The sequence below is a fragment of the Nicotiana sylvestris genome, chromosome 7 (genome assembly GCF_000393655.2).
Source record: "Nicotiana sylvestris chromosome 7, ASM39365v2, whole genome shotgun sequence".
Classification (NCBI taxonomy): Eukaryota; Viridiplantae; Streptophyta; class Magnoliopsida; order Solanales; family Solanaceae; genus Nicotiana; species Nicotiana sylvestris.
Window position 1 is genome coordinate 134744165 of NC_091063.1, and position 23979 is coordinate 134768143.

Below are 23979 nucleotides of genomic sequence, written 5' to 3' on the forward strand. Positions count from 1 at the left end.
CCAACCTTGGTCGGTTTTTGCAATTAAAATAAATAAAAATTAATATTAAAAAAACCGACCAACTTTGATCGGTAAATTCGGCCGGTCATTTTAAAAACCGACCAAGTCGGTTATTTTCGTGCGAAAATACAATTAAAGAGTATATATAAAAAATAAGACAATCTTAAAATAAAATGCACCAATGGTTTAGTGGTAGAATAGTTTCCTGCAACAGTACACACACCGGTTCGATTCCCAGATGGTGAATGTTTTGATTACTTAATTAAAATACCGATCAACTTTGGTCGTTTTTTTTTGCGACCAACCTTGGTCCTTTTACCTTTGCGACCAACCTTGGTCGGTATACTAAAACGACCACCAAAATAGCGACCAAGCGTGTTTGGACGCGTTTTAGTCGGTAATTTGCCAAAACCGACCAACGTTTTTATGGTCGCTAATTACCGGATTTCTAGTAGTGTATGGACTCTTTTTTGCAAATTTTTAGCAGTGGGTGGCGTCGGTGGATTAGGTGTGCAGTTGGGTAGGGAGGTTTTAGAGGAGAGTTTTGGAAAATGTTTTTCCTCCTCTTGGTTGGAAAGCCATTTTCCTTATATCGGAGAAAATGAATTCACAAGAAAAATATTTTCCTAAATATTTAACCAACCAAACATTGAAAATTTGAAAAATATTTTCTCATCCGTACCAACACGCCCTTTGTGTTCCAGTTCTTCTCTAACACTTTTCCAAGCAAGTTGTACTAATCAAAAATTAAAAGAAAGACAAATTAAACCTTCATTAAAGCACTATAAAACTGCAAATTGGCCACTCCCAGAAATTAATGTTTCGAAGTGGTGTTCCATAACTTGTTGTGGCGAGCATGACAGACAGAAAGGATAAAAAGTAATAGAACATTGACTAGCAAGGGTTATCTTCTTAATAGCCTCTATTATATAAGATGAAACACCTCATATATACTCCTACGTTCTTTTTTTCCCATAATCTTTCAAAACCATGCAGCAAAAACAAGTGCTTCAGCTTCATTTCCTATTTGCCTGTTTTTCCTCCTGTGCGCTAATAATCTTGACATTAGCCACCGCTCAAACTACCACTAACACCACCTCTCAACCCAACAATTACAACATAACAAAAGACCGCAATATCACGAAACCAGGATGCCCAAAACAGTGTGGAAATCTTACAGTTCCATACCCATTTGGGATTGGCATAGGATCTGGTTGTGCCATAAACCCGAGTTTCGAGGTCAACTGTAACACTTCAACAGGTTCTCCAACATTCCTCACAACCGGTGTCAAGGTCCACGACATCTCCGACACTGAAATTCGCTTGTTCAATATCTTAGCAGAGAAATGTTACACACCCACAGGACGTCTGACTCGGGATTATCTGCTATCGGCCGATTTAGGAACTGATAATCCTTACAGTTTCTCTACCCTTAACAGGTTTAAGTCTTAAGACGGGTTCAACTGAATCTATAATTTTTTCGTTCGAACTATATATACATATATATGAAAGAAACTGCTTATTCCCGCGCTGTTCTACATTACGCGGACTACTACTATTTAGAGCATCGAAGAGATTTTTCTTTACCACAATTTTTTCAAATATTTGTAAATATTTCGAACCATTAATTAACTATTGTGACTTGTACATGACATTTCATTTAATTTTCTAGATATGTAATCAAAGAACCTGAAAATTTTTTATGTTTGCGTCGACTTCCAAATATTCTTTTGCAACTTTAACTTGAACCTTTTTTTTTGTCAACTTCAACCATACTTTTTCCCAAATGACAAACACCTACAAATAGTTTGACCTTTGTACTTTTTAACTCCCACTATAAATATATTAGAGTAAATTGCATCTAATTGACTTTAAATCCGCTTCAACAGATTCACTGTTGTTGGTTGCGATGCTACTGGTGTAATGGTTGGGGGTGAATTCATGAATGGCTGCCTCAGCTTCTGTCCGAACTCGACTGACGTGGTCGATGGTACATGTATGTCCGCCGGTTGCTGCCAAATACCGATACCAAAGGGCTTGAGACACTTCAATACATCATTGGGAAGCCCGAAAAACCACACACAAGTATGGTCGTTCAATCCATGTAGCCATGCGTTTCTTGGTGAGGCAAGCCGCTTCCAATTCCTGGGCATGCAGGATCTAAAAGATCGTATCAGTTTGGTAGATAGGATTGTGACTAGTGTGCCCCTCGTACTAGATTGGGCCATTGGAAATCTTACTTGTGTTGGATCACAAAAACGTAACGATTATGCTTGCCGAGATAATAGCCAGTGTGTTGATTCTGACACTGGCATAGGTGGTTATCGGTGTATCTGTAACCCGGGATATGAAGGCAATCCTTACATTGGCTGTCAAGGTAGTTAGCCCGTATCTTTGTGATCATCTATGCACTGACAGTGACAGGTCACCTATGAGATAAAAAATTAAGTTTATGCACCGACACAGTAATTTTTTACAAAATTAGGTCATTTAGAAAGTAATTGCATGTTTATTTAATTGGTGTTGATTGGTTAACCTACAATAAATAGTAAGTAACATGTATAATAATTGTGTAAAAATTACTACTATTGTTTGTGTATATAACATAAATCACAAGGTAATTGTACTTAAGTCTCTATATTAAGCATTAATTATTAACATGGTCAAAATGAAAACTAACCTACTATATTGAATAAGTTAAAAGTACATTGATAGTGTAAAATTCTATCCCGGTCATGTTAGTATTAACTCAAATCCATAAAAGATACTTAGACGTGCAGTATCAGCATTAATGTGACTGCTTTTTCTCTTGTTTGGTAGATATTGATGAATGTGCAGATCCAAAAACCAATTTGTGTGAAAAAATTTGCATAAACACGCACGGGAGTTACACTTGTTCTTGTCCGGAAGGACATGCCGGCAATGGAAAGAAGAATGGTAGTGGTTGTATAGCACTAAACTCTGAGTTTCCATGGATCAAGTTTTCTGTTGGTAAGTTTCTTCGAAACTTGAACCCATTTGAACATAGGTCGTTGCATGATTTTCCACCTTTTTTTTTAATTAAGCCGCGTTGAAGTAATATACAGAACAATCAAACTCAAGAACAATATCAAGCCTTAGAGAGCCAACAGTTGAAGAAAAGAATCATAGGATATTTTCCTCAAACTTAGAAAAATATCTAGAAATTGTAATATCCACTGTACCTGAAATTAGATACTCCCTCCGTTGAACCTATTTCCTTTTTGGTCCGTTCCAAAAAGAATGATCCCTTTCTAAATTTGAAACCAATTTAGCTTAAACTTACAATTCTACCCTTAATGAGAAGCTTTTATAACCACACAAATACTTTGGGCCCCTTTTTGACTTGTTTAGGACCACAAATTTCAAAAGTCTTTATTTTTTCTTAAATTCCGTACCCAGTCAAACAGGTTCACATAAATTGGAACGAAGGGAGTACTACATTAGTTACGCTATTTCTTGTCTTTGATTTTCTCAAGCATGAAATTATTGTTACGACAAAGATGTAATTCTTTTAAGAGGTGCTTGAAATTTTGTTATAATAAACGTAGGTGTAGGAGTTGGTTTTATGTCCCTAGTGGTTGCGGCGACTTGGCTCTATTTTAGCGTCAAGAAACGAAAACTCATTAAGCTTAGGGAGAAGTTCTTCCAACAGAATGGTGGTTTGCTCTTGAAACAACGAATCTCCTCTAACGAGGGTGGTGTGGAAGCAACCAAAATTTTTACAGCTGAGGAGTTGAAGAAGGCTACAAACAACTATGCCAGTAATAGAATTCTTGGTCGTGGTGGAAATGGGATTGTATATAAAGGTGTTCTACCTGATAATCGCATAATTGCAATTAAAAAGTCTAAGTTTGTGGACGAGGATCAAGTTGAACAGTTCATCAATGAGGTACTTATTCTAACTCAAGTCAACCACAGAAATGTGGTGAGACTCTTTGGATGTTGTTTGGAAGCTGAAGTTCCTTTACTAGTTTACGAATACGTTTCTCATGGAACTCTTTATGAGCATATCCACAACCAAAATGGAGCACATTGGTTATCTTTGCAAAATCGGTTAAGAATTGCTACAGAGACTGCAAGTTCGCTTGCTTACCTTCATTCATCTGCATCGATGCCTATAATTCATAGAGATGTCAAATCTACCAACATATTATTGGATGATATTTACACAGCAAAAGTTGCAGATTTCGGAGCTTCAAGATTAATCCCTCTTGATCAAACACATATTGATACATTGGTTCAAGGAACACTAGGGTATTTGGATCCTGAATATTTCCGCACAAGTCAATTGACAGAAAAAAGCGACGTTTATAGTTTCGGAGTCGTTTTTGCAGAACTTTTGACAGGGATGAAACCTATTTCAAGGAACAATGACGAGGACAAAAACTTGGCAGAGTATTTTATTCTGTCCATGGAAAAGAATCAATTGTTTCAAATTCTTGATCGCAGAGTGGTAAAGGAAGGAAGTCTTGAGCAACTTCAGAAGATAGCTGAGCTTGTGAAGAGTTGTCTTAGTTTGCATGGAGAAGACAGACCTACGATGATGGAAGTGGCAATGGAACTTGAAAGTTTAAAGAAGTTCGCAAAAAATAACCCTTGGCCTAACGGACATCGAAATGAAGATAATGAAGATGAATTATCAGATCTTTACGCAGTTCCACTTGAATCTAATACAGGTATCAATAAGTTTTCTGGACAATACAGCTCCAACGACAACACAAATAGCAGCATCTTTTCTGGACAGGATAGTTCGAACAATTCCTCATTAAATATACAAAACAAATATTCCACGGCGATCTTAATTATAATACGGAAGGCCAATATGATGATTGATGAAAATTTTATACATTTGTAAGTTCTTAATTTCCTTTCAGTCTTTCTTCCATATTGAATTTTCTGATGTAGTTTATTGTTTTTAATTCGATTTGTATTTTTTTATGTTTTTTGGATTGCCTGAAGAACTACGTTCTCTCCAGTGGTGTACATGGATCGGGTTGGCTCAATTTTTGTCAAAACCATACCAAACCATGTATCGGTTTGGATTGGTTCGATTTTGTCGATTTTCTTCAGGTTTTTTGAGGTGCTTTGTTACACGAATATTATTTCAATCTTACTTTGTTAAAGTTATAGATAAAGTTTTGATAGAATATATGTGTAGTAAAATTGAAAAAACTGACAAACATATAACCTATTAAAATATTCTTACAGTAAATATTTTTGGTAACACATGATATTTATTTTCTTAGTCGTCTAATAATAATTTTTTTGATGCACGCATTCAAAGTTCACCTATTTTATTAATTAAATAAAAAAATAAATATGAAACCTAATGATATGTTCCATTACGTATTAAAATTATCAAAATACTATTTCAAATTCGAAAAAGAAAAAGAATAGATAGAATATAAGAGTCCATCAAACTCTATAGAGAACCAGGTTCTTTATTAGATTTAACAGTATACACACAACAATAACTAAGTGGCAAGAGAAATTTTACGTGGAAAATTCACAGCTTAACGAGATTAAAAATCACGACCTACTCTTGTAGGATTTCAACTTCACTACTGAGAAGCTTTTAGATTACAACCTATGCAATCTAGGAATTAACCTCTTAATCCCTCACTAACTTATAAGATAATACTATATTACAAGCCACTTTGTAATAACTCTATTACAAAGGCTTTACAACATGACTAACTCTAGCCAAGACTCAAACACACTAGTTTAAGGTTTACAAAGAGGTTACTATAGAATACTTCTAAACAAGCTAGATAGGGATTACAATTGAAGAACTATTATAAAGTTACAACTCAACTAAGAACATACAATGACTAGATGTGGGAACTGGTCCGTAGTTGCTTTGTTCTTTATTCTTGAAGCACTTGAAACTTCCTTGTTGGATGGTCACGTGAATGAGCTTCTGAAAAGTTTAAGTGATTGTGTTTTACCTCCCTTGATTGTATATATACATGTGTGACATCACTTATAATGATGTAAGAAAGATAGGTAAAAAGGCTTCCTTGAAAAGTTGACTGTAGCACTATTCCTGCACTGTAGCGTATGCAGGCAGCAACTTTCCAGCTGGAGATTTGACTTCGTACAGTCTCCTCGGGAACTAGTAGGGACCTGTTCCCTCAGCTGTTTCTTCCAATCTGAAGGATTGAATCATAACGCAAGCTGGATCCCAACCTGGAAACTTGTGATCTTAAGGTCTTGTAAATGTGTAACAGGTTCCTTATCTGGTTTTGGATAGTAAGTTTGTTAGATCATCAAAACATAAAGCAAAGTACGTATGACCAAAGTACTTGTAACCTATCAATTTATCCCTTTTTGATGATGAAAAACTCATAATTGAAAAATCCAGAAAGAACCACATAGAACTAGACTGTGAACTAGAAAGACCTTGAGTTTCCTCCTCAATCTCTGCATGTTCCCTCTTAATCATTGCAACCCTTAATCAGTGCAATTATTTCCTCCCATTTTAGCATCATAAAAAGATCAGAAATAGGTAATTAAGCAAGAAAGAAGTCTAGTTTTAAGTTAACTCATGCCACTTATGTGCACACAGTCATAATTAAGAACAGAGCTTAAAAGCACGATATAAATAGCAACAAGGCAAAAGCTTGCATTAACATAGTTTTGGATTTTGGAGTAGGAGCATAGTCAATGTTACTTCCACATCCACAAATTAGAACAATTAACAAAAATACCACAAGTTATCATCATAAGAACTGACACGGAGAGAGGAGCACAAACTGGTTTATAGACTGGACACAGAAGGGAAAAACTTTAAGAAGCACAGGGAGGAGAAGGTTTGGAGGCAGAGGAAATTATTTGGAGGACTAAATCCATTCGAGAATTTGCTGACATTTGCTCATTGAATAGTCTTTCTTTCAGGTCCTCCACTTGTTTCCTGAGCTCAGCGTTATCCTTTGTAAGGCGAGTAACCTTTTCGCTTTGAGAACGACTGGAACCAGGTGCCTCGTGCAACTAACTTATCTGAGTCTCAAGGATATCATTCCTTTTTTCAATTGCCTAATCTTAGTGGTAGCACTGTTTTGAGCATTTATTAACTGAGAAATGGTAGAAGTGCTTGCAACCCCTCCAAATTTCTCTATGCACTCGCATTCTTCAAGAGTGCCTTTTGAAAAAGTTTGCTACTTGGCACCCACTTTGACTGGCCCGAGAGGAACCTTGAAGTACTCAAAGACCTTGGTAAGAAGGAACTCATACGGCAGCCCATGATTACCATCTTTAAAGTCTGCCACCTTTTTCATATGCTCTATCATGATCCCAGGTAGATTGATGGTAATGAAGTTGTCTAGTGCTTCCATGAGGAATAGGTCTGCACAAGTGGTGATGGATCTTCGCTCAGCTCGAGGCAGCAATACTTTTTTTACTATCTTGAAAAGTAGTTGGTAAACAGGAAGGAGGGCCTTCTTCTGAACCCGTTCCCCCTGTTGAACTGCTCTATCCTTCAAGATTGCATTTCTGAAGTTCTAAGTACAAGCTCCCTGAACACTAGACAGCCCTTCAGTGGGCACTCCAAGAATAGATCTCAGCAGGGCAGAGTCTATTACCATATCAACCCCATTCACCAAGGCACAAATGTGACCATCCTCAACCTTGTACAAGTCGGCATAAAAACTTTAAGCTTCCTCCTTATATACCCTAGAAGCATCACTTGTGAACAAGTATGTCCATTGTTGGAAATCACATATTTCAACTAACTGTCACATACCAGCCTCCTCCAAGACATCAGAGGCAAATGTGCGCTCCCATAGTACCTTTTGACTTCTCAATCTCTCTTTCCCAGCACTTCCCAGATTACCAACTTTGGCCTTCTTTGAGTAACCGAGTTCCACATCAGTATCAACCTTTCTCTTAGCAGTCTTGCGAACACCTTTCTCTTTTTTATCAGACTTCACAGATTTTTCACCTGATTCTTTCTCCACATTCTTAGTAGCAACAACATCAACAGACCTAGTCAGACGTTTAACAGACACAGTAGATCCCCCTTTTGTCTTGAGAAGACCATGATTTTGTGATAACTTCTTAGTCAACGTGCTAGGTTCCTCCGCTTCTTCTTCATCCACATTCACAACATGCACTATCTTCTCATTTACAATTTTGCCATCTTTCACTAATTTTCTTCTCCTTGACTTAGTTTGATTGTTCTTAAGAGCAGACTGAAGAGCCTCCTTCTTTTGCAACCTTGTTGTGGGTCGCTTAGGAGTTGGCTCTTCACCAGCAGATACTCTATGCCTAGGCAGGCAATTGGTAAGTCATTATAATCTTTTTCACTATCTTCCTTTTGATTTTCAGACACATGGCTTGTCTCAGGCATAATCACACTTAGAGGCTCAACATCTGAATGAGTAGAGGGAGCAGGGTCAGTACCAACTTGGAGTTCCTAAGAAGGACCCGGAGTTGGATCCTCTGTAGGCGAATCAGGTCCTCCAGCAGGTTCCCCAGTAGCACCTTCCTTTGCTGAAAATTCAATAGACACAAGCTCATTATCCTCACCAACCGGCTTATATTCTTCCCCCGGAGTATTAAGACCATCCTTACTTCCTCCGACAAAAACCCCTTCACTGGTGATGGACAACATATTTTTAATTGCTTTCTTTTCTTGTAGATTCGTGAGAAGCTAGGAGCAGTAGAAGCAGTACCAGTGGACATGGGTTTAGGAGCAGCCTTTGTTGAGTCGATGATTTTCCCTCAGCCTGGTCTATCTTTAACCCTTCTTGTATATGAGAACTTGAGATTTTTTTGATTTTCTGCATTCTCAGCAACGCTCGCTTCATCCCTCTTTTTTGGAGAGGTAAGAGAAGAGCTCGGAGCAACACTTCTTGTGAGAGTTGCTGCTTGGTAACTCTTTTGAGAACCAGAACTCAAATGCATAGGAGAGGAGACGGAGTGTGGGGGTGACTCTGTTCTATGGTTTTGGTTATCCGTAGTTTGAGGAGGAAAGTCTGGTGTTGGTGTTTCAACTTGTGAGGAGTCGGTGAAACTAGAGATTATTTGATCTTCAGCCATGGTGAGAAGAAGAGAGAAGATTTGGTGAACTGAAGAGAGAAAGGATAGGAAATAGGTTTGGAAGTGTTGATGTGAAGTGTGGTGACAAAGATAGATGTATTTATGATGACAGAGGGATCGGTTAGAAATGATGACAGGTTTTAGGGAGATGCGTCGATTAATAGCTGGTGAACATGTTTGGGTTCAAAAGACACAAAACTAAAAATTGACATACCGATAATGTGGCACTTGTTTTAATTGTTCAGAATTGTGCATGAGAGAACAAAGAAACTACTAACCTGTGTTAGGAGAACCAGGTTCCTTGATTGATCTTTTATCTGTAAGCTTTGCCCTTTTTACCAGTGTATACAGCCTCAATTGCTTATTTGCTCTATAATTATCAAGCGCGTCTACCTGTAACGGTATAAAGACGAGTTAGACTTTGCCAGAAAACACCTTTTAACTAAGTTTACCTGAACCTTTCTTTGATAGCCAATCATTGAGGTAGTAGGTTCTCAATTGGGTTTTATCAACCCCAATGCCAGACGATTTTGCTCGAAGTGTTCTCTGCTCAGGGCTTTGGTAAATATATCTGCAATTTGATCCTCAGTGCTACACAATTTCATGCATATAAGCCCTTTCTCAAAATTGTCTCTGAGGAAGTGATGACGTACATCAATGTGCTTGGTCCTCTTATGTTAAACTGGATTTTTTGACATGTTGAGTGCACTAGTATTATCACATAAGAGAGGCAAATAGTCTGAGAATACTCCAAAATCTTCCAATTGTTGCTTGATCCACAGAAGTTGAGCACAACAAGATGCAGCTGCTACAAATTGAGCTTTTGCAGTTGAAAGTGCCATAGAGTTCGGCTTCCTTGTACCCCATGAGATTAAGTAGGAAACCAGGAAGTGTGCCATTCCAGACGTGCTTTTCCTGTCCACTAGATATCCTGCATAATCAGCTTCAACATACCCAATAAGATCGAAGTTGTCTCCTGAAAGATAATAGAGGACCAGGTCCTGTATTCCTTTGAGATATCTCAGTATTCTTTTGGCAGCCTTCAAATGAGATTCCTTTGGATTGGATTGAAACCCACACTAAAAACAATGTTTGGTCTTCTTGTAGTGAGATACATAGTGACCCTGTGATCCCTCTATACAATAGTGACCAGCTTCATCCATGTCTAGATGAGTGGTTGTGGCAATAGGCGTGTCGATAACTTTTGATGCTTCCATATCAAACCTTTTCAGTATCTCCTTGATGTACTTTTGCTGACTTATCAATGTTCCCTTCTAAGATAATTTCACTTGAAGTCCTAGGAAGAAATTCAGTTCTTCCATTATAATTATCTCGAATTCACTCCCCATGAGTTTTGCAAATTCTTCGCAAAGAGAGTCAGTTGTGGCTCCAAAGATGATATCATCAACATACACCTGAACAATGAGCAGGTTTCTCCCTCGTTTCTTTAGAAAAAGAGTTTTGTCAATTTTTCCTCTTGTAAAGCCATTTTCCAGAAGGAATTTTGACAACCTTTCATACCAACCCCTAGGAGCCTGTTTTAACCCATATAATGCCTTATCTAGTGTAAACACATGATCAGGGTGCTCGTGACACTCAAAACTAGGAGGCTGCTTGACATAAACTTCTTCTTTCAGATAGCCGTTTAGAAATGCACTTTTGGCATCCATTTGGAACAATGTGAACTCCATATGAGATGCAAAGGAAACTAGAATTCTAATGGTTTCCATTCGAGCTACAAAAGCTAATGTTTTATCGTAATCAATCCCTTCTTCCTGATTGTAGCCTTGAACTACAAGCCTTGCCTTATTTCTTGTTGTATTTCCAAGCTCATCAAGTTTATTCCTGAATACCCACCTGGTTTATATAATGGTTCGATCAGCATGTCGAGGAACTAGGTGTCATACCTTGTTCCTTTCAACTTGATACAGCTCCTCTTGCATGGTTATCCAGTATGCATCTTTTAGCGCTTCTTTTATATTTTTGGGATCTATTTGGGAAAGAAAAACTGAGAAGGCAAGTGAGTTTCTTGCTTTCGATCTGGTTTGAACTCCTGGTTCAAGAGGAGTGATTATGTTGTCAAGAGGATGTGAACTTTTGAACCTCCAATTTGGTGCCTGAGTATCATTGGTAGAGGAACCAGGTATATCTGACTAGGGTTCTTGAGCATTTCTTACTTCACAGAGTGGAGTTCCTTGGATTGCATCAATAACTCTATTTTCAACTTTAATTATTATAATCGAGGTACCAGGTTCCTCTCCCACTAATGGAGTTGTGTTTGCATCTTCTTTACTAGATTCCTTGACGTGTCTCATCATGTCTGCCTTTCCATTTGTCATGTCAATTACTTCACCTGGAACAGATAAGGTCTCTCCATCTTGATCAACATATCTGTCCTTCTCACAGGAGAGGTGAGCTTCATCAAAGATCACATGTATGCTTTCTTCTACACATTTAGTCCTTTTGTTGTATACCTTGTAAGCTTTTCTTTGAGTTGAGTATCCCAGAAAAATTCCTTCATAATTTTTGGCATCAAACTTTCCAAGAGCTTCATTTCTATTGTTATAAACAAAGTATTTACACCCAAAAGTTCTTAGATGTGTCAGCTTGGGCTTCCTTCCATTCAGCAGTTCATATGGGGTTTTGTTCAGAAGGGACCTGATCATGCACCTGTTTACCAAGTAGCACACATTATTGACAGCTTCTGCCCAGAATACTTTGCGATCCCGCTGTCAATTAGCATTGTTCTTGTGATGTCTTCAAGAGTTCTATTCTTCCTCTCTACAACACCATTTTGTTGAGGTGTTCTTATAGCTGAAAAATTGTGAGTGATGCCATTTTCAGTGTAGAACTCATCGAATTTGACATTGTCAAACTCTGTCCTATGATCAGACCTAATGTAGGCTACTTTATTACCTATCTTCACTTGGATCTTCTTGAAAAAGGCAACAAACACTTCAAAGGTTTCATCTTTGGTCCTGAGGAACAAAGTCCAGGTGAATCTAGAATAGTCATCAACTATCACAAAAATGTACTTATTTCCTCCTCTGCTTGGCACTCTCATAGGTCCACATCGATCCGTGTGAAGGAGATCAAATGACCTTGCAATGCTGACTTCCTTTTTGGGCTTGAATAAGGATCTGACTTGCTTCCCTTTTACACAAGCATCACATACTTTATGATCCTTGAAGCTTGACTTGGGCAAACCACGAACCAGGTCCTTCCTGACTAATTTGTTTAACAACGTGAAGCTTGCATGACCTAGCCTCATGTTCTATAATTCAACATCATCATCAACGACGCTTAGACGGCTTAGATCACCATTCTTCAGAGACTCAAAATCAGCTATATAGATGTTCTTGTATCTTTTTTCCACTAGCACCACCTCACCAGTCACCAAGTTTGTGATGTACAGGTTTTGACACTAATTCCACCTTGTTTCCCTTGTCATAGATTTGGGAAACGCTTAGCAAGTTGTATTTCAATCCGTTCACATAGTACACATTTTAGATTGAGTGAGAAAGAGACTTCGCAATCCTTCTGACTCCCAGAATGTATCCCTTTTTGCCATTTTCAAAGGATACACTCCCTCCTTGCAGGGCCTTAAGTGAAAGGAAATCATTTGCACTTCCAGTCATATGCTTTGAGCAGCCACTATCCAGTACAATTGTAGGCTGCTTCCTTTCACTATTCCCTACACAAGAAGAGTTAGGAGTTAGCTTTAGGAACCAAACTTATTTGGGTCTTTTGTCATGAGGAAAGGGGTGAATCGGGGATCTTTTGGTCCATGCAGGCATTATGTGTTTTTTAAATGAGGGGCAAGTTCTTTACTAGTAGTTACTTTTTCAGCAAAGGATTTATTTTTCTGATGTGACTAAAATCTGGCATTACAGTTTTCTTTATGGTGCCCGTTGTTACTGCAATGGGTGCAAAACCAATTGTCAGGTACAATAACATACTTGTTATGAGGGTTGTAGGGAATATTTTTCCTTTGAAACCCAATCCCCTGCCTGTTTCCCCCATTGTTGGTGTACATGGCAGTGATAGCATCGAGGACCAGGTCTACTTGAGTGATTTTTCAAGATCACTCTTCACTATACCTAGTTCTTCTTGAAGTTGTTCGTTTTTCTCAAGCTCAACCCACAAACTAAACTTCACTGAATTTAGCTCACTTTCAAGCTTAATGTGTGCCTCGCTTGCAACTTCCTTTACCTTTTGATAATTTTCAGCCCTACTCTCAATTTTATGTTTCCCAATTGTTTCCTTCAAATCCATTACTACCACTAGAAGGTCATCTCTTTCTTGTTCTACATTTGCAATCTTTTTATCTAAGACATTTCTTTCTTTCTTCAGGTTCTCAATTGACTCTCTCAACTCAATTGCAACTATTACTAGGTCATCTCTAGACTATTCTACTTCTCCTAGTTCAACTGTTAAGGCATATCTGTCATTTATAAGACTATAATAAGCATTGATTAGCATATTTTCCAAAGACATGAGTTTCTTAGGAGAATAAGATTTCAGATTTCTCTGAACATCCAGAAAAATTACCTCATCGTCTTTGTCATCTTCATCATCAAACTGGGCAACCAAAGCAAAAATTGAATCATGCTAGATTGCTTCACTTTCTACTACCATCATAGAGCTGTTACCTGGTTCATCATTTTATCCAGATTCGCTTGATGAATCTCTCCATGCAGCAAGAGTTTTTCTCACGACATTGTCAGCGACATTTTTTCTATTGAATCGTCTATCAGGAACCAGGTTCCTTTTGGCTGCTTTGTCAGAGTTGTTCTTGTACTGATCATGCTTTAGGAGAGGGCGATCCTTGATGAAATACCTTGGCTTTCCATATTTATGACAGAGGTCATAATACTTTGGCTTGCTAGAACTTCCCCTTTTTGGAATGCCTCCATTCCTATAAACCATCTTCTGGAATCTTCTTGTTAGGCATGCCATATCACCATCCTCACCACTTGAGTCATTGTTTTCTGTCTTGACAGAGGTCATTTCATATGTTTTAGATTGCCAACAAGCTAATCAATAGTTAGCTCTTCAAGTCCTTCGCCTTTGTATTGGCATTCACTTTGCTTTCCCAAGAACTGAGCAGCACACTGAGGATTTTTCTAATCAGCTTGTTTCTTGGAATAGTTTCACCAAAGGAGTGAAGCTCATTAATGATGGAGGTGAACAGGGTATGCATTTCTTGGACAGATTCATCGTCTTGCATCCTGAAGAGCTCGTATTCAGTTGTGAGCATGTCGATTTTGGATTGCTTGACCTGTGTTGTTCATTCACGAGCTGTCTGAAGAGCTTCCTAGATTTCTTTGGCTGACTGACATGCTAATATCCTATTTTATTTCAGGACCAATAACACACACCAGAATTTTCTTTGCACGAAAGTTCTTCTCTATGGCCTTTCTATCTGCATCATTGAATTCTTTCCTTGTCTTGGGAATGGCTACAGATGGGTCGTCAAGGTTTTTGGTAGGGACAAAGGGTCCATCACATATGACATTCCATATCTTAGAATATTCAGCCATGATGAAGCCATGCATTCTAGTTTTCCACCATCCATAGTACAGTCCATTGAACCTAGGTGGTCTGTAAGTAGACTGGACTTCTTCGAAGTTTGGAGGAGCAACCATGAGGATCCTTTCTAGGCGTTAACTTGATAGAAAGAACCCACTCTGATACCAATTGATAGAATATAAGGGTCCGCCAAACTCTATAGAGAACCAGGTTCTCTATCAGATTTAACAGTACACACACACAACAATAACTAAATTAAAAATCACGACCTACCCTTGTAGGATTTCAACTTCACTACTGAGAAACTTTTATATTACAACCTATGCAACCTATAAATTAACCTCTTAATCCCTCACTAACTTGCAATACTCTATTACAAGCCACTTTGTAATAACTCTATTACAAAGGCTTTACAACATGACTAACTCTAGCCAAGACTCAAACATACTGGTTTAAGGTTTACAAAGGGGTTACTATAGAATGCTTCTAAACAAGCTAGATAGGAATTACAATTGAAGAAGTATTACACATTTACAACTCAACTAAGGACATATAATGACTCGATATGGGAACTGGTCCGTAGTTGCTTTGTTCTTTGTTCTTGAAGCACTTGAAACTTCCTTGCTGGATGGTCACGTGAATGAGCTTCTGAAAAGTTTAAGTGATTGTGTTTTACCTCCCTTGATTGTATATATACATGTGTGACATCACTTACAATGATGTAAGCAAGGTAGGTAAAAAGTCTTCCCTGAAAAGTTGACTGCAACACTGTTCTTGTACTGTAGCGTGTGCAGGCAGCATCTTTCCAGCTGGAGAGTTGACTTCGTACAGTCTCCTCAGGAACTGGTAGGGACATGTTCCCTCAGTTGTTCCTTCCAATCTGAAGGGTTAAATCATAACGCAAGCTGGATCTCAACCTAGAACCTGGTGATCTTAAGGTCTTGTAAATGTGTAATAGGTTCCTTATCTGGTTCTGGATAGTAAGTTTGTTAGATCATCAAAACATAAAGTAAAGTACGTATGACCAAAGTACTTGTAACCTATCAAGAATTTAAAAGATCTTGACATATAAATATGAAAGAACAAAGAGATTAACAATTTTCAATAACATTTGATAAGAAGTGATGATACAACTCATTAGATTAGGAAGTTTGATATCATGTTATATTTTTCATTGTTAAATTGCCCTCACATACTTTACTTGAGATTGTTATCACATGGTCTATCCATTATTGTCAAACATGCTCTTTTATGCTTTAGTTGCCTTTGTTATCTCTCTTATTGTCATGTTACTTATTTTATTGTCTTGTTATTCTGAAGTCGAAATTGTCATTCCATGAAAATACCTTCATTTTGAGTTATTGAAGTTGAAGTTATGAGAGCTAATATTTCCTTGAGGTTGAAGTTGTTGATTATTGAGATATCTTTCCTCATTGAGAAATTCTCGTTCTTATTGTTATTATTGAGATTCTTATTTATATTGTGGCTGAGCCGTGGGCTATATGTTATGGAAATTTTGGTATTGTTTATTTTTGGCAAGTTGTGACATATGGGCACTTGCGGTGTGAGTTGTTATTGTGTTGTAATATTGATGCATATGCGGCAGTATAAGGTTAGGGGTTAATGTGCATGCGGCGGCATATGGTGGGATTTATGTGCGTGTTACTAGTAAGGGAATTACTTGAAGCCATGCGGCGACATAAGATGGGCTAAAGTACATGCAGCTATTTCGGAAAAAATATTTTCAAAACTATCTAAATGTCAGGCTCACGCGGCGATATAAGAAAAAATTGTGATTGTGAAATGAGGTTGCGAGGCGGTACCTTGGTTGTGATTCTTATTGTTATCTCTCATTTACCTCACTTGTATTTTTTTGCATTATTTTTTTGATGTTCATAATTTGTGTACCTTCCTTGTTGTCTTTGTTGCTTTAAATTCAGTTGTAGCTTACCTTGTTGTTTTGCTTTATTGCCACTATTTTCTCGTTTTCATTATTAGAATATACTATACTTGTTCAGTTTTTCTTATCCTAGTAGGTATCTTGACCTGGCCTCGTCCCTACTCTACCAAGATTAGGCTTGATACTTATTGGGTACCGTTGTGGTGTACTCATACTATACATCTGTACTTTTTTTGTATAGATCCAGGTACCTCGACTCAGGCTAGGCATCAGTGAGTGGATCATTCAGTTCAGAGACTTCAAGGTATACCTTTCAGGCGTTCGTAGGCCTCGGAGTCACCTTCTGCCCTTATTTTGCTACTGTTTACTCTTTATCTAGACAGTGTTATACTAGAGATTTTGCAGTATATTCATGTAGAGCTTATGACTCAGTTCCACCAGTTTTGGGAGTTTTGTTATAGATGTTCTATTTCGGATTTATTATGAGTTTTTCGAATTATCTTGTTATCTTAGTTGTTAAATTCCTTTAAGTATTCATGAATGTTAAGCTTACCTAGTCTTAGAGACTATGTTCCATTACAACATCCTAAGGAGGAAAACTGGAGTCGTGAAAATTGAGCACAAAATGTTTTTGCATATTACTCCTATAATAATATGTTGGGAAATTTGGAAAGCTTGCTGTGCTTGTAATTATGGAGATCAAAAAAATTTCAAGTTGTACAAAATGAAACAGCAAATAGAATGGACTATTCAGGTTGCGATGAATCTTAGCTTACCTACATGCAACTAGAATGATCTTGGCTACACATCTGTGAAGTAGTATACAAACTGAGATGTCAGGAATGATAATGGCGATCCTATCATGGCATTTTCTATCGCAGCTAAATGCAGTAGTAACAACTTGAGTGAAGCATTAGCACCTAGATTTGGAGTCCAATGGGGTATTCATAAAAGGCTATACCAATTTGGTTTTGGAACTAGACTCACAAATAGTTACTAAAATGATTCAAGAGAAGCATACCAACAACTACAAGCATAAAGAAGTGATTGAAGATATTGCATAGAACATGTATTTTGCCAACACAACCATAACTGTTTCAGGGAAGCTAATCAAGTTGCGGACTTCTTGGCAAAGCTGGCAGCTACTTCTGGGAAAGACTCCTTCTACTACACTTTTCAGGATCTTCCTAAACATGCTAAGGGTCCTTTTCAACTGGATAAGTGTCAGCTTCCAAGCATTAGGACTAGATATGATAAGGCCAATTTCTTTGTAAGTTAAGAAGTGGTAGAGATGGAGTAGGATCTGATATAATCTACCTACTCCATGCTTTTGAAGAATGGGTTGGTTTTCCATTCTTGTGTTAGTATTTTGAGGTAAGGCCTAACCCCTTTCTGTTCTCATTTGCTTAATAAAACACACCTGGTCAAAGAATCACTGTACAAGATTAGAGACCTACAATGCTTCGAAATGGTGCATGACTTCTTGTAACAGAAAGAAGAAAGAGTAGAACGTTGACTAAACGTAATGCATGGATACAAGCCAGAAAAAATAATTCCCAGAAACACTTAAATCATCCCTTTTTCTTTTTCATTAACAGTAGTTAGAGTCTGGATCAACATGCTTCATATCTTAATTATTTTACTTCCACCAGTTATTGAATACTCTTTTCACTTTCCTTGCATTCATTTTAGTGATTCCTCGTCGACTTTGATTTTGTCAAAGTCTTTGCTGTTTGGTAGGCACATTATTTCAGGACAAATTAAAACTTCGAATTTGTCAAATCGAAATCTTTATTCTACTCATACCTCACTGTCATTCGCAATATCAGATAAAAAGAAAATAAAGTTCTATGAAATTAATGATTTTGTACTATCTAACAAGCTAAGGTCACTCTGTACTTATAGTTCTATATATGAATGAATATCTTTTACTCATTTCGTTCGTCTTGCATTAGTATCTCCCAAAAACCATGCAGCAGCATAAGCTAGTTTCTCTGTTTTCTTTTCAGCTCTCCTGTTTCTTTTCCTTTGTGCTAATAATCTTGACATTAGCCACTGCCCAAATTATCACCATTTCTCCTCCTCCAACCTCCACTCCACCACCCACCAACGCCACCCCACCACCCACTAACACCACCCCACCACCCACTAACACTACCTCACCATCCGCAAACACCACCACCCCTACCAACACAATCACCAAAGCTGCTAATATCACGAAACCAGGATGTCCGAAACAGTGTGGAAATCTTACAGTTCCATATCCATTTGGGATTGGCTTACAATCTGGTTGTGCCATTGATCCAAATTTTGAAATCAATTGTGTTACTAATACGACTGGTTCTCAATCACCCTTCATTGGGAACATACAAGTTTACGATATTTCTGATGCTGAAATGCGCATATCAAGTACGTTAAATCGAAGGTGTTACTCATCTACAGGAGTATTGCTCCAAGATGATCCTGCTTGGATGAATTTAGGAAGCTCAAATCCTTACAGTTTCTCTTCCCTCAACAGGTACTTCAATGCTGGCTTTCTGCTTAAACATTTTTAACAATGTTTATATTTGAGTAATAAGTTATAGTGGCAAATGGACGTGTTAGGTCAAATCTAAACGAAGCAGACTATGTCAAATCAATAAACGTCTCATGATCCAGCTCACGCAAAGTTTGCTTGAGTGAAGCTGCGTCAAATAACGGTTGATAATCAATCCTCCTAACATACACTCTCCTTTTCTATTTTGCTTTTTTGAAAAAAGAAGAAGTGAAAACAAATGTATTTTTCTTAAATTATTAGCTTATGTATGTTTGGGTTTGTATTACACTTGACCCACTGGGTTACACTATTTTTGAATCGCTTTGACCAAATATTTTGATGGGTCATTTTTTGTTTAATCCGTTGGATCAAATCAACAAACTGGTCATAACTCATAACTCAACCCGGTTAAACTTAGACGGATTGGGGGATTATTAAAAAGTAAGTTGATTTCGCCTTCTCTTTACACCTATATAAAGTTATGAATTCACCTCTACAGATTCATTGTCGTTGGTTGTGATGAAGCTGCTGTAATAGCTGGACGTGACTTCGCTAATGGCTGCCCCACTGTCTGCATGAGTTCCAGTCAAGTAATTGAAGGAAGATGTATGGGTGCTGGTTGCTGCCAAATAACAATACCAAAAGGCTTGAAATATTTCAACACATCTATGCAAAGCTCGAAATTAAATCACACTGCTGTTTGGTCGTTTAATAGATGTGGCTATGCATTTCTTGGTGAGGCAAGTAGATTCGAATTTAAGGGTTTGCAGGATCTCGGTGATCTTAATTTTGTAGAGAAGATTATGAATAATGTTCCAATTGTGGTAGATTGGGCCATCGGAAATGTTAGCTGTGTTGAAGCACAGAAACGAAACGATTATGCTTGCCTGGAAAATAGTCGGTGCGTTGATTCTGATACTGGCCTTGGTGGTTATAGGTGCAACTGCAACTCGGGATACGAAGGCAATCCATACATTGGCCCAGGCTGCCAAGGTAACTTGATTTCTACTATCACTATTTCATGTGAAAATAGCACGAGCTAGCTAGTTTTCGGACTAATAATTGAAAAATAACCAAAGTTTGTAAAGTCATTGAAAAATAGCAATTATTTTGCTGCAATACGCAAAGTTCCGGCATACTATACTGAAGATTGGAGCACATGTGTATGAACTTCTAGCATATTATGCTGGAAATCCAATATATTAGGAAGTCCAGTATATTATACTAGAACTCCAATATATTATACTGGAATATTTTCTGGATTTTGAACAGTATTTTCGTTCAGAGTTATCTTTACATGAAAAGTTGCTAAATTTCGATTACTTTTGAAACTGTCATTATTTTTCAATTACCAATTGTAAATCTGACTATTTTTGAATTTCACCCATCATTGGTACCAGCTAACTTTCACTCATTATTTGAACTTCTTTTTGTTTATGGGCAATTTGTCATCTTTTTTTAATACCACTATCCCTATAAAATCAGTACTACCTTCCCTCTACTTTAATTGATCTTTTGGTATTTTTTGTATTTCATAATATTTGATTTTTCAAATATCAATTAGGAATTAACTTATTTTTTTTAACATTGAAGTATTTGTTATATTTAACTTTTAATGAACAAATTAATGTTAATATAGTCATTTTCATTGTTAATTAATGTTAAAAGATGAATTCCTTAATATGTGTGAATACAGCCAAAAAATTAATTAAAGTGGACCAGATGAAGTAGTAGTTCTCTATTTGTTCTTTCGAGGCAATTTTCATCGATGATATTATTTAACTATTTCTACTTTCACATTTTTTTATGATGATATTACCAAACTATTTCATCGATAACTTTAACACATAAATTTGAACTTCTTTTTGCTTATGGGAAATTTGTCTTTTTTATTTATTTATTTATTTATACCACTATCCATAGAAAATCAATAGTAGTTCCCAAGTTGTTCTTTCAAGGCAATTTTAAAACATTGACCTAATGTTGGAGATAGGGTGGGGTAGTTTGATCATCACTGGTATAATTTTTTTAATCTCATTTGGTACTTGAAAAAGATAGATTTCAAATTTTCGGACTTGCACTATCACAAAATCAAAAAAAAAAAAAAAAAAGGATAATAATATTACTTTACTCTAAGAAAAATATTTAGTTGACTTTTGAGGTGAACCAATCTAGCAGTAGTGTTTAAAGATTCATAGCTATATAAATATTGTTTAGCTTTTAAAGTATTTAAGCTATATGATTTTATACTTTTTTAGAGCTATACGATAAAAGAATATGGTGTAACATCAATTCGTCTGTCATCTTACAATAGGGTATAATCACAAAAAAAGAAGGATTAAAAAAAAACATCAAGAATTAATTTCTCTTGGTTCACCAAGACACGTAATAGATAACTCTATTCACCAAAACTTTGGCATATTAAAAGAGATTTCTAAGCAGTTTTTGTTTCTTTTAGGATTTGAATACGGTCTTCTGTGATTCTCATCACACTTTATTGACTACTAGATCAGACTCCATTTTTTGGTGCTTAAGCATCACAAATTAATACTTTTTTTGTGTGCCAGATATTGATGAATGTGCAGATCCAAATGCCAATTCATGTGAACAAATTTGCATAAACACACCGGGAAGTTACAATTGTTTTTGTCCACAAGGTTATACCGGTGATGGCAGAAAGAATGGTCGTGGTTGTAATGCACCGAGCTCGAACTCTGAGTTCCCATGGATCAAGTTTTCTGTAGGTAATTATACTTGTCTCTACTCGCATAGTAGTACATACTATGTAGTTTGAATTGTGATAGTATGTTAATGCATACAACTTAATCAAACAAAAATATGAGTAACGTAGTTCTGACCTAATCCCTCTATGTCCAAGAATGTTGAGTAGAATCAACAAGGATTGCATAATTTCTTTTACGAGAAAACTTGAGTGGAAATTAAACTATCTTGTGTCAAAAGTTCAAATGCTTATCTTGTGAATTCACTAGACATTTGCATAAGATTTTCAAGTGAAAGTACAGCTCATAACTCTATATATATATTTACAAGTTATCAATATGAGCCATGGAATTGCTTAAACATAGTAACAAGTACTAGTTTCTTGAAGTGAAAATAATTCATATTTATAGCTAATATCATGCTCTCTCTCTAATTCAAATAAAAAGGGGTTTAAATTTTGTTTTTATGAACACAGGTATGGGAGTTGGTTTCATGTCCTTAGTGGTTGGGACAACTTGGCTCTATTTCAGCATCAAGAAAAGAAAACTCATTAAACTTCGGGAAAAATTCTTTCAACAAAATGGCGGTTTGCTTTTGAAACAACGAATATCTTCTGACGAGGGTGGTGTGGAAGCAACCAAAGTTTTTACAGCAGAAGAGTTGAAGAAAGCTACAAACAACTATGCAAATGATAGAATTCTTGGTCGTGGTGGAAATGGCATTGTCTATAAAGGTATTCTACCTGATAATCGCATAGTTGCAATCAAAAAATCTAAGTTTGTGGACGAGGATCAAGTTGAGCAGTTCATTAATGAGGTACTTATTCTTACTCAAGTCAATCACAGAAATGTTGTGAGACTCTTTGGATGTTGTTTGGAAGCTGAAGTTCCTTTACTGGTCTATGAATATGTTTCTCATGGAACTCTTTATGAGCATATCCACAGCCGAAATGGAGCGCCTTGGTTATCTTGGCAAAATCGGCTAAGAGTTGCTACTGAGACAGCAAGTGCACTTGCTTATCTTCATTCATCCGCCGCAATGCCTATAATTCACAGAGATGTCAAGTCTGCTAATTTATTATTGGATGATGTTTACACTGCGAAAGTGGCAGATTTTGGAGCTTCCAGATTAATCCCTCTTGATCAAACACATATCGCTACATTGGTTCAAGGGACATTAGGATACTTGGATCCTGAATATTTTCGCACAAGTCAGTTGACTGAGAAAAGTGATGTTTATAGTTTTGGAGTAGTCCTTGCAGAACTTTTGACAGGAATGAAACCTATTTCGAGGGAAAGAAATGACGAGGACAAAAATTTGGCAGAGTATTTTGTTTTGTCCGTGAGAAAGAATCAATTGTTTCAAATTCTTGATCGCAGAGTAGTAAGGGAAGGAAGTCTTGAGCAACTCCAAAAGGTGGCTGAGCTAGTGAAGAGCTGTCTTAGTCTGCATGGTGAAGATAGGCCTACTATGAAGGAAGTGGCAATGGAACTTGAAAGTTTAAGAAAGTTCACCAAAAATAACCCTTGGCCGAACGGACATGGACATCATGAAGAGAATGAAGATGAATCATCAGATCTTTATACAGTTCAATTTGACTCTAATACAGGATTCAACAACTTATCCGGACAATACAATTCCAACTCCACCACAAATAGTACCAGCAATTTTTCTGGACAATATAGTGTGGATAGTTCTTCATTTATATTTAATAGAAATATCCCACGGTGATCCAAACCAGAAGGTTAAATACGATGATTGGTGAAGATTTTCTGCAGTTGTATGTTCTTTCCTTCCCGCAGTCATTCTTCAATGTTAAATTTTCTGATGTAATTTTGTTTGATTTTGATTTGTATTTTCTCTTTATATTTTGGTTTACCTATTGCCTTACCTCCAACTATATATACTTATTAAATGTGTTGTTCTCATTGTTGTAAGAGAACAATTGTTGTTTATTGTATATTTGTATATTATTTAATTTAATTATTTGTTGAAAAATAAGTTAATGTATGTTCGATCTTGGAATATCAACATTTGTTTGCTTAATCTAAGGTCTCTCAGTTTTAGGTAACTACTTTTTAGTTAATCATTTTTAATAGCAATTCATCAACTTAACTGGTGTGTGCTCTGAGAGAGTGGATGCAATTCAGAAACTTACATTAGGAATCTATTTACATTATCGATCCTCATGACTAAAAGTACAAGATGGCCTACTTTCTAGGTTTTGCAC

General features: G+C 36.9%; 3 protein-coding genes across 3 annotated transcripts; 2 read left to right on the forward strand and 1 right to left on the reverse strand.

The window, feature by feature from the left end:
* Positions 1–986: 986 nt before the first annotated feature.
* On the forward strand, positions 987–5081 carry LOC104229509 (wall-associated receptor kinase 2-like). Its single transcript, XM_009782163.2, has 4 exons — positions 987–1439; positions 1890–2377; positions 2821–2991; positions 3570–5081. The coding sequence occupies exons 1-4, from the start codon at positions 991–993 to the stop codon at positions 4874–4876; spliced, it is 2415 nt and encodes an 804-aa protein (XP_009780465.1). The 5' UTR covers positions 987–990; the 3' UTR covers positions 4877–5081.
* Positions 5082–12566: 7485 nt separating this feature from the next.
* On the reverse strand, positions 12567–13335 carry LOC138873819 (uncharacterized). The gene is made up of 2 exons (XM_070152297.1): positions 13161–13335; positions 12567–12754 (listed from the first exon to the last, which is right to left on the reverse strand). Exons 1-2 carry the CDS (start codon positions 13333–13335, stop codon positions 12567–12569), a joined length of 363 nt encoding a protein of 120 aa, XP_070008398.1.
* A 5064-nt stretch (positions 13336–18399) lies between these two features.
* LOC104229508 (wall-associated receptor kinase 2-like) lies at positions 18400–23732 on the forward strand. The gene is made up of 4 exons (XM_009782162.2): positions 18400–19010; positions 19528–20021; positions 21596–21772; positions 22225–23732. Exons 1-4 carry the CDS (start codon positions 18463–18465, stop codon positions 23478–23480), a joined length of 2475 nt encoding a protein of 824 aa, XP_009780464.1. The 5' UTR covers positions 18400–18462; the 3' UTR covers positions 23481–23732.
* Positions 23733–23979: the final 247 nt, after the last annotated feature.